The sequence below is a fragment of the Haliotis cracherodii genome, unplaced genomic scaffold (assembly GCF_022045235.1).
Source record: "Haliotis cracherodii isolate W230 unplaced genomic scaffold, xgHalCrac1.p SCAF_2, whole genome shotgun sequence".
Lineage (NCBI taxonomy): Eukaryota > Metazoa > Mollusca > Gastropoda > Lepetellida > Haliotidae > Haliotis > Haliotis cracherodii.
In genome coordinates this window covers 15,655,740-15,676,528 of record NW_027266275.1, presented here as the reverse complement: position 1 = coordinate 15,676,528, position 20,789 = coordinate 15,655,740, and the positions used below count along the sequence as shown (strand labels likewise).

Genomic DNA, 20,789 nt, shown 5'->3' with positions numbered 1-20,789 from the left:
TTCTAGTATCTGCTCAAATGTGACAATGACCAGTGACCCCAATACTGTTAAATTAAATATTATAAGAGTATTGTCTTTGAAAAAATCTATGCATATAATATGTTCTTATGGAATTTTTAGGTACAGAGTATGCAAATGCACATACTTGCATATTCATAAATATTCGATTCTAATGGCAACGAATAACGAATTCAATTCATGAATGGATACGGTTCGATTCACCGAATATGCGAGTGAATCGAAACAGCCCTAGTTGGTACTACTTGATTTGGTGCTGATTACTGGCCCTTCGTGGATTCCGGATGAGAATAGGTCCACAGAAACCTACGCTGGTTGTAAGAGGTGTCTCAGTGGATCACATGGTCAGACTCCGTGACTTCGTTGATTATATGACATTGTACCCTGATGGTGCGGATCTTTGCTCATGATATCAATCACTTTTAAGTCAAATCAAGACTCAATTATTTTCTGGCCACCACTGCATGGCTGGAATATTGCTGAGTGCGATGTAAAACAACAAGCAACCTCTTATTAATTAAACTGGGTTCCTGTGTTAGATACTGCTTGATTCAGTACTGATTAATGATTAGACTGGGTTCCTGTCTTCTCCAGGATTCTCTTACAGTACCTGGGCCAATGGCTAGTGGACAGGCATCTCCTAGTGTGGGGTCAAAGGTAGGACATGTCGTCACACATTACTTCTCTACATGTGGAAACACATGTCAAAATGTCTTGGTTTTAGTGGAATTGTATTGAGTAACAATCTCATGCTCATTGCTATATACCTTGCATGTACTCGTGCTTCCTCCGCTGAGTGTCTCCACCTCGTCATGTCAGATCTACCTGCATTTCCTGCTTTTGTTATCATAAATTACGTGAATTAAAGAGGCCACTATAAATTTATTAGTTTTTCGTTAGCCCTTTTATTTTCAATACTTATTTCAGGCATATTTTGGTTTTTTTACAGATGATTATAATATAATAATAATATGCTATTTATATTGCGCATATTTCCCCATCACACAGGGGCATGCTCAAAGCTCTATTTTTACCCCGGTCCCTGGATCAGAGTGCACTGAAAAACCATTCTCAGCTCCCTGAGGAGTATACAACCCAAGCTGCCTCTTAGGCACTCGAAGGTTAACAACCACATTGCCATCTCATCCTATCGAGATGTGGAATCTAATTATTTATAATGGCCTTATTTATATTGTTTTGAGAAAAATCATATTTTATCGTTTTATTATTTTTTTTCATTCTTGAAGTGCTGTGCGTATAATGCTTCTGATCAAATTAAGCAGATGTTTAGGGACTTGCACGAGGGCAGTTTGGTTAGCATGTGCCTTTTTATTAAACTATTTTCTTTGTGTACACACTACTGTAAGCTGCTTATGGTGTTTTGTGATATACAAATCTTGTATTTGATGTTGGATATGGACAATTTTCAGACCCCTGGAAGTCGAGATGAGTTGTCTGATGGCTCTGCGATGTTTGATGAGATCGCCACACAGCAGCGTGAACCGGGGCTGCAGACACCTCTAGCCATCCCCAGTAGTAATGGTAATGTGCCGTTTGCTGTCCTACTAAGACACCGCTGTAGGCTACATTGTTTCAATTCATCGAGTTAGGAACAAATTTGCCTCCTTTGCCAATCAAATTGCTGGATTGAATAGAATGTATTTATGGTGACTTTAGACCAAACTCATTCAGTGCTAGTTTTTAGATACTGCCAATGTGGAAACACTGTGTTAATGAGGAGGGAAGAGGTAACTTGATGATTCTTGTTTGATCTTTGTGCACAGTAGTGAGTAAGGATAAGATATATGGATGGACAGCTTCTATTTTATTGTACTCAAACTTCTAAATACATCTCAACTCAACAAAGTTGTACAGAAGTGATTGCCTCTGAAACCACTAGCGATGACATATTGAATACATCAGTGAACATGATGAACATGGTATCAAGTTTGAAAACGGAGAACGAATATTTAACAGAGTTATGTCCCTTGTTTCTAATTCTCCATGATGTATTTTAAGTATATACAAGGATGGAGTGGGATGTAGATGACTGTTATGTTTCTGCTGTTGTGTTTAGATGCGGATGGTCTAATGACTCAGGCGCTGCTGACAGGCAACTTTGAAGCAGCTGTCGAGATGTGTCTCAGTGAGAACAAGATGGCCGAGGCAATTCTACTCGCCATTGCCGGGGGACCTGAGCTCCTCAGTCGAACTCAGAAAAAATACTTTCAGAAAAATAAGAGTAACCTAGGAAGGGTAAGTGAAGTTTTTTTAGTTGTTTCGTTATTTGACCAGATTTCAGAAGTATCGTCTATGAATTTTGTTTCTAGATATTTGTCAAAACATCATTTAGTGTGAGAAGATGAGATTTATTACATGCTTGATTTCTTCGGAAATGTTTTTGCCACATAAATCTTTTATTTTCATTTCATTGGTGTATTTTCCTGTAGTTTCACCTCAAAACAAAATACCCCCTATTGTGATCTACTGATAATTGAATCTGCCTGTTGTCTGTATGGATGTGTTGTTTTGCAGCTTGTTTCCTCAATCGTTACTCACGACTGGGCACATATAGTGGAGACCTGTGACCTAGACAACTGGAAGGAAGCCCTAGCAATCATCCTCACCTACTCCTCCGCTGAAGAGTTTGCTGCCCTGTGTGGTAAGTCATGGATGTGTGTTTAGGAGTCACCCTCAAGCCATGATTGACAGAGATGGGTTTGGAGCATAGCCACCACCAGACTAAAATGCTCCCATGGTGGGTATTCCTAATTCAAAAGATATTTTGCAGGGTTGAGTTGGTTGCTTGAAATGGATTTTTTTTCTATTGTGTCCTCATTGATTCTCAAAACTAAAAAAAGACTGTTTGATTCTTGTTCAGAGATTTAAAGTTTTTTTTAAGTCAGGTCATGTAAGTACTGAATCACAATCAAGCATTTACTGACTTGGTAAAAGTCTAAGACCTTTATCACTTATGGATTGCCTCCCCTTTTAAGCGTTCTTGGCATAAAATAACTGAAACGCTATTCAAAGCTGTGTTTAAACTAACTCACTCAAAGAGTGTGTGGCAATAGCTGGATATCGACCGGTGAAGATTCTGGGGTAGTATAGGTCTTCAGCAACCCATAGTTGCCATAAAAGGCGACTATGCTTGTCTTAAAAGGCGACTGACAGGATCAGGTGGTCAGGCTCGCTGACTTGGTTGATACATGTCATCGATCCCAGTTGCGTGGATCGATGCTCATAATGTCAATCACTGGATTGTCTGGTCCAGACTCGATTATTTTACAGACCGCCGTCATATAGCTGGAATATTGCTGAGTGCGGCGTTAAACAACAAACAAACAAACAAAAATAGCTGGATATCCAAAGTCTACATGAATGTAAAGCAGTCTTTGATACATTGAAATGTACCAGATCAATCATCAAAAAGTGTACCTGTCAATAAGTTTCACAAATTGTCCCCCCAAATAAAGTAGTACATGCATGGATGACATTCATCAAGTCCGACTCATCTCAAGACAGCAGTCTGTGCCCAAATGTTTCCGCACAAGAACATGTGTCCCACACCTCCGGCTGTCTCAGCCGATCCCCTGTGGAGATTCTGGGACCATAGGGCCTTCACGATTGCTGTTATAGTCATTAGGCTACCAAACACATGGCAGTTTGCAGTTACAGCTCTTTTCACAGATCTATTTATCATGCACTGTTTTTGCTCTGGTTTCTGTCAGCTTATTCATTTTCATGATGTGGGTATTTTTCAGATTCCCTGGCCACGCGACTGGAGTCGGAGAGGGAGGGAGAGCTGTCTCTGTACGCCAGCCTGTGCTATGTGTGTTCTGGGAATGTGGAGAGGCTGGTGGATAACTGGGTGCGCAACACAGAAAACAACAACGCTCCGCTAGCACTACAGGTATGTTGCTTCCCTTGTTCTGTCAGCCCATGTGGGGATTATGGGGCAGGACGGGTCCTTAGCACCTATGCTAGTCCTACAAGCTAGCTAATAGAAGTGGTTACTCCATGGGAACTGGTAGATTATGTGTGATCATGATGGTCCTGTGTACAGTGCACAGGCCAGAAATCAGGCGATGGTAAAAAACACTGGTCAGGGAGAGGTGGATGGGTGACTGTTCAGCTTGACTTCTGAGTTTCTTCGTCTTCAGTCCTCCATACTGAAGCACATGTTACATGTGGTGTCTCCTTAGGCAAAGAGATTTTGTTCGAAATATGCCTCTGTTCACCTTGTAGGATAAGATGGCAATGTGACCTTCTAGCGACTCATGGGCGGCTTAGTTTGTATACTCCCCAAGGAGATGAGAATGAGATTGACCAGGGTGATTGTTATGTTTTGAGCATCCTTTTTCAGCTACTCAGTGAAAACACGTCTTGCCGTTCATTTAGTTTACTCAGACTGCGTTACAGTGGCGTATGCAGAAACTGGTGACGTCATGTTATGACATCACTGTAAGGCGTATTCCACAGCACTTGATAACATAGACTGTTATGTAGACAAGCAACCATGATATAGATGGAAAATTGCTGTCTGTGGAAAAAATACCTGTGGCTGAAGAATGACCTGCTTGTGTTTCAGGACCTGGTGGAGAAGATCATGGTGCTCAGGAAAGCAGTAGAGATGTCTCGAGGCAAGGCGCCGGAGATCCCAAGCGGGCCTCTAGCAGACAGGCTGAGTCAGTACTCCGAGATGCTGGCGGCCCAGGGCAGTATCTTCACTGCCATAGGCTACCTCCGCAATGCTAATGAGGTGAGTCAATGTCTGTCCTCCAAACCTGGCATATTCATCTTCACCTTCGAACTGACCGCCATTTTCAGGGATAGGTCATTGAGATTTGTAACTTCATGCTGAAGCAGAGTCATAGAATTTTGTAATGTTGTAAGGCTTTGATACATTTAAGATATTTAACGATAAGGGCAAAATACTGCAAAAAAAGAATGTGACCAAAATGTTATCAGAGCACTGATATGTATGTATGTATGGACCTACTACTTGCTCCAGAAATATGATACTACTCAAAAGAAGTTAAGAACACCTGATATTACTATACAACCATGACAGATTAACTATAGTGATTGGAAAGAATCAAGTGTTCTAATCTGCTTTTGAGTAGTATAGATGATACAGATTTCATATCATGCTAATAGGCTTTAGTAAAGCGGGGCGGTCGGGTAGCCTAGTGGTTAAAGCGTTCACGCCGAAGACCTGGGTTCGATTCCCGACATGGGTACAATGTGTGAAGCCCATTTCTGGTGTCCCCAGCCGTGATATTGCTGGAATATTGCTAAAAGCGTCGTAAAGCCAAACTCACTCACTCACTCACTCACTCACTTTAGTAAAGCAACATGTTTCCTGTTCCAGCCTTCCCTCCAAATCCTCCAGGAGAGGCTTTTCAGAGCATTTGGACAGAACATCCCCGGCATCCAGATACCATCGTTCCCCTTCTCCAAGGTGAACATCCTCCCCGAGGGCAGCCGACAGCCCCAGGTTGCTCAACCGGCCAGCCAGCAGCAGCAGCGTGGTGGACAGCGTCAGTCCTCCTCGTACCAGGCCCAGGCCCGCAGCAACTTCCAGACAACGACCACCCCCAGCAGCAACTACTACCAGAACCAAGGACAGTACGCGTCCGTCAACGGCCCCGTGTCGACACAGACGACATACACACCTCAGCCTGCAGTCAGCGCTGCGGCAGCTCCAGCATCTAAAGGTACGACTTGAAATATTCATTTTAAGTTTGTCGTGATTGAGATGTGTGATGAGATTAACATGATGTGACAGAGAAGTTGATAGTTGATGTTGGATATAAGACTTACATCCTTCTATTTTGAGACATACAGCTGCAATATTTGTGCGATGCTGACTGACACTTACTTGCAAACTATTGATGGGTGTTTTTTCCACGAAGTTTCGATATGAGATCCCAATGTGTGGGCTTTTTTGTAACCAACATGGCTGCACATAATACACATGATACATACAGGTGGCCCAGTCGTCTAAAGTACCGCGATTCGCTGTGCAGAGTTGCGTCCCTTGGACATGCCAGAATCCCGGTTTGCCCCAATTATGTTTCTAGGTTTGTCAGCACCATACCCGTGCTCGTGGGTTTCACCGAAGTGGTAAACGTCTGAGACCTGCATCACTTCGGGCTTTCCTCCCACATTAAGCTGACACGCCGTGATATAACTGGAATAATGTTAAAAACGGTGTTAAACCCAACACACTCACTCACTCACTACTGTAGTCAGATGGAAAAAAGATGTGATCAAGATCTTTTCTCTAGCATTGTGATCATACACATTTTCTGAAGTTACTTCATTGATTGAAAGTAAATCAGAGTGACTTTTGATTGTTTTAAAAATGACATGATAAACAATAACATATTAAGTGATGAGCAGTATTTTAGTTGGACTTTCTTTATTCCAGGTCCCTTGTCCCATAAGTACCCTGCTTACCCATCGTCGGCCGGAGCCTATGGCATAGACAGCTACCAACAAACCAACTACATGCAGCCTAACTTCTCACAGGCACAGCAGTTCAACCAGCCAGCATTCAGTCAGCCGTAAGTGTGATCTGTATGATGTTAAATAATTGATTCACTGAAACACAAGTACTCCTTTTTCATTGAGCATGTGACCATCTCCGTGGTCTAGTGGTAGAGCGTCTGCCTGGAGAGCGGAAGGTCCGGGGTTCGATCCCCGGCCGCATCATACCAAAAGACGTTAAAAGATGGTACTTGTTGTTACCCTGTCTGGCGCTCGGCATTAAGGGGCTAAAACAAGGACTGGTCGGCTCGGAGTCAGTATACTGTGTCTGAGTGGGGTATCCATGTTAAACTGCGGCATGGTATCTCAGTGTGCTAGCACTATAAATCGGCATCAGTCCGGACTAGGACAAGCAGCCACACAAACACACACACGTACATGCAAATCGCTATACAAGTGCAATAATCGTGGACGCGACGTTACACCCCATTTCACCCCACCTCATTGAGCATGTTGAGGGGAAGTTAATAACAATGCCAAGCTAGTTCCTCTTGAAAGAGATGATTCTGTCATCACAGTATCCGCTAGTACTCTGACTGTGATCAGTGCCTCTGTAGCCTAGTAGTAGCCTAGTAGTACACTCACTTTGCTACAGATACGAAGGCTGTGTGTTTGATCCACAGGAATATATAGAAAAAACTTTGTAATTTCATTTCACATTTCATTACCTTCTGTTCAAATGCAAAATAAATTTCTAGCAAGAAACATTCATATGTTTCAAAAATATAAACAGAAGTTGGATTAATAAAATCCCTGGGAAATTATATAAAATCCCAGGGATAATGTAACGTCCCTGTTTGTGAGATTTAACCCAAGTGGAGAACAATAGGATGACGTCACTGGAGGTTTATAAGTTGAAGATACATCACTGGAGGTTTATAAGTTGAAGATACATCACTGGAGGTTTATAAGTTGAAGATACATCACTGGAGGTTTATAAGTTGAAGATACATTGGAAACTGTGGCATGTCACTCCAGCTTTTCTAAACATGCTAAAGTAAAGTGTTCTACATATGTAGCCTTTGCCCACTGAGTCTGCAATATTTCCTTGACATAAAATGTGTAAGAATGTACTACGTGGATGTACCAAGAGTTGTTTTGAGTGGTCCTAGTCTGACAGATGCTCAGTGTGTATTATTGTCTAATGTTATCCTTTTCTTTGCCCCAGGAACCAGTTTGGAGGTGCTGCCTCTCAACCCAACTCCATGCAACCAACCAGCTTCTACAATCCCACATCAACCCCTGGTATGCAACTGATACATACGTTTTTAACTCTCTACAGAACAGACGTTAATTTGACATTTGTTTCTGTAATTTCTCACCATGTGTGTGTTGCTGCTCTTATATATATATATATATATATATATATATATATATATATATATATATATATATATATATATATATATATATATATATACATATATATATATATATATATATATACTACTCAAAAGAAGTTAAGGATCACCCGATTCTTTCATATTGGTAATGTTAATCTGTCATGGCATGAGAGATTAACATTACCAATATGAAAGAATCAGGTGATCCTTAACTTATTTTGAGTAGTATATATAATCATATTCGTTTAACATGTTTAAGGCTAGACAGATTTGTGCAATTTGTCAGTTTCTTCAGTGTTGTTTGCCTTCTGTTTGCAGGTGCTCCCTTTGCCCCACCCCCCAACCCTGCCCCCCAGTCAACCCCCAAGATGCCCTCCTACCAGGATGTCAAGTCTGACACGGCGTGGAATGACCCCCCGCTGATCACCTCCAAGAAGCAGGTAGGTACCCTGTGAGTCCTGTGCAACAAGTGGGGTGAGTGTCTGCACCACGTTGCACACTCACGGATTGTGGGAAAGAAGAAATTGAGTAAATGGAAGTTCAAATTTCTTCGCATCAGTTGTTCAATAATTCCCCCCAATCTGAAAACACGTAATGTTTATTGACATGTAAAATACAAAAGGTTATCAAAAACTTCCTTGGTCCCCTTTCTCTCTATGTAAACAGGGCATGGTTTAATCAGGGCATGGTTTAGTCAGGGCATGGTTTAAACAGGGCATGGTTTAAACATGACATGGTTTAATCAGGGCATGGTTTAAACAGGGCATAGTTTAAACAGGGCATGGCTACAGGAAACTAGGGCCTCTTCTCCCAAAGCCATCTTGTTAGTATGATTACCTTAACTCTCATCCGTTAACAGATGCAAATGTTGTTGTGGTAAGAATGCTTCATTTGCAAGGCTCTGCTCTCAATGTTGGCCTGGCAAATTTAAGGTTGTTGATTCAAAAACATTTAAAGGATTAACAATGTTCTGTAAAGTATCCCCCTGTTTGATGTTGACAGCCTATTGCCCAATATGACCCTCAGTCTGCTATCACCTCCCCACTGTACGGCGGCCCCGCCGGCAACGAGCAGCCCCCACCTGGCGCCCCCATGAACTACAACTTCTACAACCCCCAGGAGTATCAGCCCCCGCCAGAGGTGAGTTGACCACACCATCCACTCATTCCTGACATGTCGGATGAAAATAAAGATGTTTAGCTTTGTGACGTAACTTCAATGATATTTCTGATCTCTGAAGATTGGTATTGTGTACTCTATTGTAAGGCTGTTCTTAAAGTGTCTTAGATGTGCTTTATGCTAAAATTGTTTCGTAACTTTCCAGTGTATAATTGACTCTGATGTTGTATTTCTTTGTGTTGAGAACCAGCAGCTAACTGACCACTATAATCATTAATGGCAGTATCAGTGTATCAGCCTGAACAGTGTATCTGTTAACTAATTTTACTAATAGCTCACAGTTGTAATGTTTCTGCATGAGTTTACCCAGATTAACAGTTTCTAACATGTTCTTAAATATTGCTACCATGAATGCGAGCATTATGAATAACAATTCCAGATCTCTCCATCATACAGCTTGAGCATTGTTAATGGTATTTTGAAGTAACTGACATGGCTTTTGGTCACCAGTTTCTGTTTGTTTTCTCTATGGAAACTCTGTATGCATACTTTGTAATTATTGGTAACCATGGTAACAGAATAAGACAAGCAAAATTAACACTTGTTCAACGTGTTCATCTTATTTTGTTATTTTCAAAATGAAAGAAAACGGCATTAAAACAGAATATTTAGCTGATGACTTGCGTAGAGAGTTATTGTACCTTAAAAAATAGAACTATCTTTCCATTGTGTTTGAAGTTGGTAGGACCGATGTTGCATGTCACTACTCCTCTGTACTACTAATAGCATTGGGGCGGTCGGGTAGCCTAATGGTTAAAGACCCGGGTTCGATTCCCCACATGGGTACAATGTGTGAAGCCCATTTCTGGTGTCCCCCACTGTGATATTGATGGAATATTGCTAAAAGTTGGTGTAAAACCATAGTCTCTCACTAATAGCATTGCATGGTGTGGAAGTAATTACCATTTCAATTCTGGGGACAGAACAGGTTGAGGACAGGTTGAGGACAGGTTGTTTTGGACATAAATTGATTTTTAAGTCTTTTAGAACATTATTGTTGCCATGGTTACTGCCTAGTGGTTACAAAAAGACTGCTGACTACACCCTGAAGGGATTCATTAATAGAAATAGTCCGCATCAAACCATGCTTGTGGTAAGGGGCGATTGAATTGGTTAAATCCTACCCAGACATGATCTCCACTCCAGCAAGTCAGGAAAGCATCACCTACATCAGGGAGGTCTGGTGGACTTGACAGTATGCATGCAGTAGTTCTCCCTATTTATGTTGTTAACTCATCCTGTTTTCTCCCACGCTTGCCGCCTTTAGCAACAATATACTGCCATGACACCTCCCACCATGCCCGCTTTCCAGGCCCCCCAGAAGCCCAAGGTGAGACACACCCACCTTGCGCAGGGGGCGAACTCCATAGAACCAGCATAACTAGTTCTGTCTCCAAAGGGGACCAGGGGTACAGTAGGTCCCCAAAACTCTATTGCTTGTCGTAAGATTGATTGTTTGTTATTTAACACCACACTCAGCAATATTCCAGCTATGTGATGGCGATCTGTAAATAATTGATTCTGGGCCAGGCAGTCCAGTGACTGACATCATGAGCACCGATCCATGCAGTTGAGGTAAAATGATATGCATCAACCAAGTCAGCAAGCCTGACAATCCGATCCCTAAAGTCTCCTCTTACGAGAAGCATAGTCGCCTATTACGAGAAGCATAGTCAGCTCTTATGGCCAGCATGGGTTTCTGAAGACTTATTCTCTACCCTGATCTTCACAGGTCGCTTGTCGTAAGAGGCGACTTTGTGGACTGATTTGGATAGCCTCGGTGACTTGTTTGATTGTGTGTCATTGTACCCTTGGCGTGTAGGCTGATAATTGACAGGTTGTTGTGATATAGCTGGAATATTGCTGACTGGGGGTAAAACAACAAATACATGCACACATGGCTATATGAGTGCAATAATCTCAAACAACAATAAACCCCATTTCAACTCACCTCATAATGGTGGATAGAACTGGATAGAACTGGATAGAACCTGGATGGATGACCATGAGGGAAGAACTCCCAAAGCTCATCTGGTTGATTTGAGATTTGTGAACACTAGCCCAATTTCACTTCACCACCTTCTCATTGCTTTTTGTGGACAGTGGATCATTGCTTGCATTATTGATCTGATCTGTGTGATACAGGTGTAAACCTGATCCGTTGATTTATTCACTCACTCAAGCCCATGAGGATTGTGGGTTCCAATAGGTGATTATGGGTTAGAATAGGTCCCCAGCAATCAATGTTTGTCATACAAGACGACTAATTTGCATCGTTTTGTCCGGCTTGGTGACTGTTGAATGTAGGAATCCCAGTGACTTGGGATGTTGCATATGATGTCAATCACTGGATTGTCTGGTCCAGACTTGATTACAGGCTGTCATCATATAGCTGGAATATTGCTGAGTGTTGTGTAACAAAACCAAATAAACAACAAAAGAATTGATGTTTGAATCTTTGTGTTTACGGTTCTCCAAACAAGAAATCAAGATAATATTTACCTTTCATGCTGTTTGCTGTAATGTATTGTCTCCACTTGAAATTGGCACCTTTATAGACTTCATAATGTTAACCCTGGTATCCACTGCTGACATAATGCCTTATGTGTATACAGTACAGTATGAATGTGCCTGATGAATACTTGTACAATACTCAACAATTAACAGTTTCTTCTAAGGCCACTAACAAGTCTGATGTATGACCTCCAAGCATGAACACCAGCTTAATCCAGTAACTGACGTAGCATACCTCTTGACAGAGTTGAGTTGATACTGTTACCATAGTCACCCTGTTGTGTATGTCCAGCCTCAGAAGCCTGCCCCGGAGGTGGTGAAGCCAGTCCAGAAGGGCCCCGTCCCGGACGAGCACAAGATCCTTCAGGAGATCTTCAACCTGCTTGTCAGCAACTGCAGCCAGGCCGCCTCCAGTGCAGTAAGTTGTAACTCCACCATCACATCAGTCTTACATTGTCAGGGCCGCCCCCAGTGCAGTAAGTTGTAACTCCACCATCACATCAGTCTTACATTGTCAGGGCCGCCCCCAGTGCAGTAAGTTGTAACTCCATCATCACATCAGTCTTACATTGTCAGGGCCGCCCCCAGTGCAGTAAGTTGTAACTCCATCATCACATCAGTCTTACATTGTCAGGGCCGCCCCCAGTGCAGTAAGTTGTAACTCCATCATCACATCAGTCTTACATTGTCAAGGCCGTGCAGTAAGTTGTAACTCCACCATCACATCAGTCTTACATTGTCAAGGCCGTGCAGTAAGTTGTAACTCCACCATCACATCAGTCTTACATTGTCAGGGCCGCCGCCAGTGCAGTAAGTTTTAACTCCACCATCACATCAGTCTTACATTGTCAGGGCCGCCCCCAGTGCAGTAAGTTGTAACTCCACCATCACATCAGTCTTACATTGTCAGGGCCGCCTCCAGTGCAGTAAGTTGTAACTCCAACATCACATCAGTCTTACATTGTCAGGGCCGCCTCCAGTGCAGTAAGTTGTAACTCCACCATCACATCAGTCTTACATTGTCAGGGCCGCCCCCAGTGCAGTAAGTTGTAACTCCACCATCACATCAGTCTTACATTGTCAGGGCCGCCCCCAGTGCAGTAAGTTGTAACTCCACCATCACATCAGTCTTACATTGTCAAGGCTGTGCAGTAAGTTGTAACTCCACCATCATATCAGTCTTACATTGTCAGGGCCGTTTCCAGTGCAGTAAGTTGTAACTCCACCATCACATCAGTCTTACAGTGTCAGGGCCGCCTCCAGTGCAGTAAGTTGTAACTCCACCATCACATCAGTCTTACATTGTCAGGGCCGCCCCCAGTGCAGTAAGTTGTAACTCCACCATCACATCAGTCTTACATTGTCAAGGCTGTGCAGTAAGTTGTAACTCCACCATCATATCAGTCTTACATTGTCAGGGCCGTTTCCAGTGCAGTAAGTTGTAACTCCACCATCACATCAGTCTTACAGTGTCAGGGCCGCCTCCAGTGCAGTAAGTTGTAACTCCACCATCACATCAGTCTTACATTGTCAGGGCCGCCCCCAGTGCAGTAAGTTGTAACTCCACCATCACATCAGTCTTACATTGTCAGGGCCGCCTCCAGTGCAGTAAGTTGTAACTCCACCATCACATCAGTCTTACATTGTCAGGGCCTCCCCCAGTGCAGTAAGTTGTAAAACTCCACCATCACATCAGTCTTACATTGTCAGGGCCGCCCCCAGTGCAGTAAGTTGTAACTCCAACATCACATCAGTCTTACATTGTCAGGGCCGCCCCCAGTGCAGTAAGTTGTAACTCCACCATCACATCAGTCTTACATTGTCAGGGCCGCCTCCAGTGCAGTAAGTTGTAACTCCACTATCACATCAGTCTTACATTGTCAGGGCCGCCCCCAGTGCAGTAAGTTGTAACTCCACCATCACATCAGTCTTACATTGTCAGGGCCGCCTCCAGTGCAGTAAGTTGTAACTCCACCATCACATCAGTCTTACATTGTCAGGGCCGCCTCCAGTGCAGTAAGTTGTAACTCCACCATCATATCAGTCTTACATTGTCAGGGCCGCCTCCAGTGCAGTAAGTTGTAACTCCACCATCACATCAGTCTTACATTGTCAGGGCCGCCTCCAGTGCAGTAAGTTGTAACTCCACCATCATATCAGTCTTACATTGTCAGGGCCGCCTCCAGTGCAGTAAGTTGTAACTCCACCATCACATCAGCCTTACATTGTCAGGGCCGCCTCCAGTGCAGTAAGTTGTAACTCCACTATCACATCAGTCTTACAGTGTCAGGGCCGCCTCCAGTGCAGTAAGTTGTAACTCTACTAACACATCAGTCTTACATTGTCAGGGCCACCTCCAGTGCAGTAAGTTGTAACTCCACCATCACATCAGTCTTACATTGTCAGGGCCGCCTCCAGTGCAGTAAGTTGTAACTCCACCATCATATCAGTCTTACATTGTCAGGGCTGTGCAGTAAGTTGTAACTCCACCATCATATCAGTCTTACAGTGTCAGGGCCGCCTCCAGTGCAGTAAGTTGTAACTCCACCATCACATCAGTCTTACATTGTCAGGGCCTCCTCCAGTGCAGTAAGTTGTAACTCCACCATCATATCAGTCTTACATTGTCAGGGCTGTGCAGTAAGTTGTAACTCCACCATCATATCAGTCTTACATTGTCAGGGCCGCCTCCAGTGCAGTAAGTTGTAACTCCACCATCACATCAGTCTTACAGTGTCAGGGCCGCCTCCAGTGCAGTAAGTTGTAACTCCACCATCATATCAGTCTTACATTGTCAGGGCCTCCCCCAGTGCAGTAAGTTGTAACTCCACCATCACATCAGTCTTACATTGTCAGGGCCGCCTCCAGTGCAGTAAGTTGTAACTCCACCATCACATCAGTCTTACATTGTCAAGGCTGTGCAGTAAGTTGTAACTCCACCATCATATCAGTCTTACAGTGTCAGGGCCGCCTCCAGTGCAGTAAGTTGTAACTCCACCATCACATCAGTCTTACAGTGTCAGGGCTGCCTCCAGTGCAGTAAGTTGTAACTCCACCATCATATCAGTCTTACATTGTCAGGGCCTCCCCCAGTGCAGTAAGTTGTAACTCCACCATCATATCAGTCTTACATTGTCAGGGCCGCCTCCAGTGCAGTAAGTTGTAACTCCACCATCACATCAGTCTTACATTGTCAGGGCCGCCTCCAGTGCAGTAAGTTGTAACTCCACTATCACATCAGTCTTACATTGTCAGGGCCGCCTCCAGTGCAGTAAGTTGTAACTCCACTATCACATCAGTCTTACAGTGTCAGGGCCCCCTCCAGTGCGGTTTGTGTTCTCACCACAGAGACGTTGTGCTTACAAGAGGTAACGCTGCATGACAATAGGTTACAAGACATGTTGACATTTTCAGATTGCTCATACTATCACTCACTGATTTGTTTGACCCAGACAAGATTATTCACAGGCTGCTGTTATATAGTGTGACTATTGCGGAGTAGGGGTTAGACAATTAACAAAAAACAAGTTCATCATGTAAATAAATATGTTTGCAGCAAATGAAGAGGAAACTAGAGGATGTATCCAGGAAGTTGGAACTGTTGTACGACCGTCTCCGGGACGGAACGGTGAGTCATGACTTTTCCTGTCCTGCTGTCTCTGAATGTGCACAGGTACTGGTGATGTAGATATCATCAGTAAAGGACTTAGTTTTCATAGAGGGATATGATAATGTTGTAATGCTACATTGCTTGCAGAAGGTTTCTCCATAATGTTCCTGTCTCAGTTTTAGGCATGGCTAAGCTCACTATATACCATGTCAATATTGTTTTTCTGATGAGCATCACAGTGTTCTCAGCAATGTTGTATGTAGTACTCTGTATTGCAGTTAAATGTTAAAAATACTTCATGATAGCTCTCAAACACTGTAATGCTAGTTCTAGGAGGCACCAACACTGAATCAGGTTGTCGGTCATTAGGTGGATTGTGTGCCATGATGCCCAAAATTCATGGGCCATTGCTCGTAATATTAATCACAGATTTGTTCATTAGGCTGATGTGATATAGCCATAATATTGCTGAGTGCAGCATAAAACAACAAACAAAACAAGATTTGTTAATGTTCATACACACATTATATGCCACCATGTTCTGTCTTGCTGGGGAGCATGACGTGACTTGTTCTGCATGCTGTGTTTCAGTTATCTGGGAATGTGGTCCTGGGCCTGCACCAGATCATCCAGTCTGTACAGCAGTACGACTACAACGCCAGCCTCGGCGTCTACACCCAGATGATCAGCCAGGGCAACTTCTCCGAGATCAGCAGCTTCATGCCTGGCATCAAGGTCCTCATCCAGTCAGCAGCACAGCTGCAGGTCTACGTCCAGGGTTAACAGAGTGTGTGTCCAGTGCAAGGAGGTGCTGCATTACACAGGTCTACGTCCAGGGTTAACAGTGTGTGTGTGCAGAGTCCCCAGTGTGTGTCCAGTGCAGGGAGGTGCCTGTCCAGTGCAGGGAAGTGCTTGTCCAGTGCAGGGAGGTGCTTGTCCAGTGCAGGGAAGTGCTTGTCCAGTGCAGGGAGGTGCCTGTCCAGTGCAGGGAGGTGCCTGTCCAGTGCAGGGAGGTGCTTGTCCAGTGCAGGGAGGTGCTTGTCCAGTGCAGGGAGGTGCCTGTCAAGTGCAGGGAGGTGCTACACTAGGGGGTCATGTGGATACCCACTACACCACCATCTAAAATGGTCCTCTATGTGGCCCCCCACTGCACAAGATCTGGAATTTTACTCTATGTAACCATGTGACTACCAACAGTACCAGATCTGAAGCGGTACTCTATATGGTGATGTGGACCCTCATTAATTTCAATCACTATAAACACCACAGCGTACAGGATTTATGACAAACTGTTTAAACCCGAAAATTCTAGTTAATGAGCTGTTATTTAAAAGCTATGGTAACCTGAGGTTTTATAACTTCAACACCTAACCACCATTCTTTTAGACAATATCATTCCTTCATTCATATTAGGCCAAGCTGCATTATCAGACTATTTTGGAACACTAATCTATACATTACCTGAAGTAGCCTCCCTCCACTGCTGCTTTGCATAACACTTCGGACAACTCTGTCTAGGTAATATTCCACGAGTATGGTTTCTACAAGGATGTATTTTTAAGCTGCATTTATTATTCCTGATGATGTCCTCAGTGTTGTATTAGGCTGGAGGACTGGGTGAGCACATCTTCTATCAACTTGTAGCTAAATGGAATAAAGGTGTTGCTCTGGTGAAGATGTATGTGTGATGTGACAGTGAGATACCCTGTACTGATGGAATGAGAGGATTTTGTAAACATTGTAAACATTGTATATATGTACAATACATCAAGCACAGTCAGCTTGGAAGATTGTTTTCAGTTTTAGTTATTGCTTGAGATTTGTAGTTAGCTTGCCATGCTTCTTACAAGAGGAACCTGTAGTCCCATCCTGTATCACTGCACCTCATTGAAAGACGCGAAGGGTACATGCAGACACGCAGGGTACATACATGATACGTCTATCTCTACCATCTACTTTTGAATCCAGGCTTTCCTCCCACATTCAGCTGACATGCCATGATATAACTGGAATACTTTTAAAGGAGGCTTTAAACCCAACTCACTGGCTCACCTTTGAATAATGATATGACACATAGTGTGATAATTCATTTCCACTGTCATTATATGAAATTCTCCTTGGTCCATGCATCCCTGGCAACAAGAGGTTGTTGCCATCAACCAGTTTGTTTTGACTGTCACGATTGATTATTTTGGCTTTTTTCGAACAGTATTATTCTCTCGGATGTGATTAGCTACGAGGTGTTTATTGCCAGTGGAACTATCTGGCTGGATTATTTAAACCAATAGGAATGGATAGCTGGTAGGCGTATTATGTGTGGTTTCATCGGGTGTAAAATCATGATACATCAGTACATCAGTGAATCATGACTGCTCTAATGCATGTCATATGCTTGTAGAGTCGGAGGTAGATATATCAACGCAGTCACTTACAACCCTGCCTTGTTTGAATATAGGTGTGCATTTCTCAGTAATCATGAGTGTCTGCAATACCTTTCTACATTGTGTTCCTTGTATGCAAGTTTAAGAGCGTGTAAAATCAGTCATCAAAATCTCTATACATGGATAATACTTATTAAAACATCTCTGTAATGTTTTTGTTTTAGTTTTAGTTTGTTATTTTAGGCATGCTAGTAGTTTGTTTATTAGGCTTCAGCCCAAAGAGAACTGTTTAGATTCTTGTTTTGTTTGACTGTAATTTTGACTTATACTGTTCCGTATTAGAAATGGGAGAGTATTAAGATTATGACTGAGATTGTGAGAAATATATTGTGATTCATTTATCCTGTGGCACTGAAGCACATGTCATCAGAGAGAATACTATATTTTTCAACCTGACTTACACTTTCTTCTGACGCACTCATCAGTTAAATTAGTATATCTTTGTATTTTTCTGCAGTGGTACCTGGTGCATTGAGATGTTCACTCATACAATCACTGATAATTATGCATTCTTCAGATTCTTGTATATTGAGATGATATTACCCTTCTTCAATATATATTGATAATGAATTGTAAATTCACATTCAGAATCATGTCATGAGAAATATGGTGCAGAATCTTTATTTATCATCATGATGATGTTTATATATAATATACATTGTGTGTAATCATTGACGTACCTTGTGTTTCTTGTAATGTGTCAAATCATTAAGTGGATCATCTATCTGGTGATAGTTCTTGAGTTCTCGAATATTTGATTCAAGATGTATCAATTGTTTTCCATGTTCAACTCTCTTAAACTTTCAAAATCAAAACTTTCTGTGCAATTACCAAAAAAGATTACATGACTTGATCTCTTTTGCCAACATCTCAAGTATTTCTTGATTCTTTAAATCAACATCCAAGAGGTAGCTTGGGATCCAGTTCTCAACGTTCTTCACGGAACATTGTCATGAAGCATCGGGTCAACATGAAACATTTTCTTCATGAAGTGTGTGTGTGTCTTCATGAAGCATTGTGTGCCTTCACAGAGCATGTTGTCCTCATGAAGCATTGTGTTACATGAAGCATGTGTTCATGAAGCATTGTGTCATGAAGCATTCTGTGTTAACATGAAGAATTGTGTCTTCATGAACCATGTGTCCTCATGAGGCATTGTGTGTTACGTGAAGCATGGTGTCATGAAGCATTCTGTGTTAACGTGAAGAATTGTGTCTTCATGAACCATGTGTCCTCATGAGGCATTGTGTGTTACATGAAGCATTCTGTGTTAACATGAAGAATTGTGTCTTCATGTAGAATTGTGTTACATGAAGCATGTGTACTCATGAAGCATGTGTCTTCATGAAGCATTGTGTTACATGAAGCAGGGTGTCATGTAGCATTGTGTGTTACATGAAGCATGTGTCTTCACGAAGCATTGCATGTCTCCATATTGCACCTGTGTTGTAATCCTCCATATAGATCCACGTATAAATGAATATGGCGTTATTTATTTCACTTTGTTTGAGTGAGATTTGTTGCTTCAAATTCATGTTAGGAGTAAATCAACACTGTTAGATGTTGTCTCTTCCTGTACATCAACTTGAAGGAAATAGAACACTATTGGAAAGCTTTTGATTCCTTAGGACCTGTTTTGCATATTAACTGCCGCTGACATGATACATCAGTCGCATGTCATACTTGAATTGTTTACTTTTTTTTATAGAAAAAAGTGTCCCAAACTGCACTTGTAACGAAAGAAAATACATCAGATCGTTTCATGTTAACAATTGTCAATAACATGGTCTGTTTTGTATACATTCAGGATATATATCATGTGATGACTCTAATATTAAATCATGTTTGGTATCTATGACGTACATGTTAAATCCCTCATATGATACTCCTTCCCTGGATTGTTACACCCCTTGACTATAACACTGATGCTCATTCACTCTAAGGGGCGGTGGGGTAGCCTAGCAGTTAAATCGTTCACTCGTCATGTGGAAGACCTGGGTTCGATTCCCCACGTGGTTACAATGTGTGAGCCCATTTCTGGTGCCCCCAGCTGTGATATTACTGGAATATTGCTAAAAGCGGCATAAAACCATACACATTCACTCTAAGGCTATACGGTATGATGTTTTCACATACTCCAGCATTATCATGAGGAACAGTGTTTATCAAGTTGTTCAAACAATCCAGATGTAGATAATTATATCAGTTTCAGAGTAACCTAATCACAGATTTAACCTACTGCACTAATGTCTTTACTGGAGATGGAACATAGTCCCTCTTTTTTCAGATGTAAAGAAATATTTTGAGTCTATTTGATAAATATATGCAATTGTGTACCCGTAGCCAGCCACATGCAAGGTGTTATTTATGTATAGCTGTTTACTTCATTGTTTTCATCATCTCTTCATCCATCGTTTGCTGCATGATCTTGTTATTTAATTATGTATAGCTTATATCTGAATGTAAAGTGTTATGATATATGGCATGTAAGCCAGTTCTAGTGTACAAAACTGTCCGAGAAATTAAATAAATCACTGCTTGCGATTTCATCAGCTGTATTGTATTTTGTGTTTTCATTGTGTGGATGTGTTTGGGCAGCCCAGAAGTGAATGGAGATTTAGATCAGTACCTACAAGTAAATGAACCTATGCTTATAAAGATGGTCATTGGGGTAGCCAAGTGCCTCCAGACTTTAACCATCACACTCTAAAGATAATTGCTGCTTAAGCTTCAAAGGATACCAAGTGATATCTGTATACAGAGCATTTACAAGATGTTCCAGCCTCATATACATCTTTGAGACTAGTCTCATGTGACAAGGTGGTGTTACCCCAGAGCAATACTCGCTCGCTCACTCACTCACTCACTCACTCACACTCACTCACACGAAATATGACGTTAGCATGCGTCTGTGGGATTTCACAATAGCGTTGGGCCGTTAAGTTGCCTTGCAGTTGCACAAGGTTTGTTCTAATAGTGTTGGGAATTACCGCCTACACCATTACGCTGCCACCGCCTAATTTGTCAACCTCCCGAAATGCAGTTGGCGGCGAAACAGTCATGGCACCGTCGGTACACCCTGGCGCTTTGGCCGCTTTTTGCGAGTATCCTTCTCGACAGCGCGACACT

The 20,789-nt window shown here is 42.4% G+C and overlaps 1 protein-coding gene across 3 annotated transcripts in view; it reads left to right on the top strand.

The window, feature by feature from the left end:
* Positions 1–20,209, top strand: part of LOC139469863 (protein transport protein Sec31A-like) — a 35,002-nt gene extending 14,793 nt beyond the window's left edge. Inside the window, exons 14-28 of one of the 3 annotated variants that reach the window (XM_071252172.1) lie at positions 613–675; positions 1,449–1,560; positions 2,096–2,274; positions 2,554–2,680; positions 3,783–3,931; positions 4,610–4,780; positions 5,393–5,738; positions 6,455–6,590; positions 7,742–7,818; positions 8,235–8,356; positions 8,919–9,056; positions 10,363–10,425; positions 11,902–12,027; positions 15,166–15,237; positions 15,811–20,209. In XM_071252172.1, coding sequence (XP_071108273.1) covers positions 613–675; positions 1,449–1,560; positions 2,096–2,274; positions 2,554–2,680; positions 3,783–3,931; positions 4,610–4,780; positions 5,393–5,738; positions 6,455–6,590; positions 7,742–7,818; positions 8,235–8,356; positions 8,919–9,056; positions 10,363–10,425; positions 11,902–12,027; positions 15,166–15,237; positions 15,811–16,002 — 2,073 coding nt within the window. In that variant the 3' untranslated portion in view covers positions 16,003–20,209. The remainder of the gene's footprint in view (positions 1–612; positions 676–1,448; positions 1,561–2,095; positions 2,275–2,553; positions 2,681–3,782; positions 3,932–4,609; positions 4,781–5,392; positions 5,739–6,454; positions 6,591–7,741; positions 7,819–8,234; positions 8,357–8,918; positions 9,057–10,362; positions 10,426–11,901; positions 12,028–15,165; positions 15,238–15,810) is intronic. The other 2 variants (XM_071252175.1, XM_071252173.1) reach the window with 2 other exon arrangements.
* Positions 20,210–20,789: the final 580 nt, after the last annotated feature.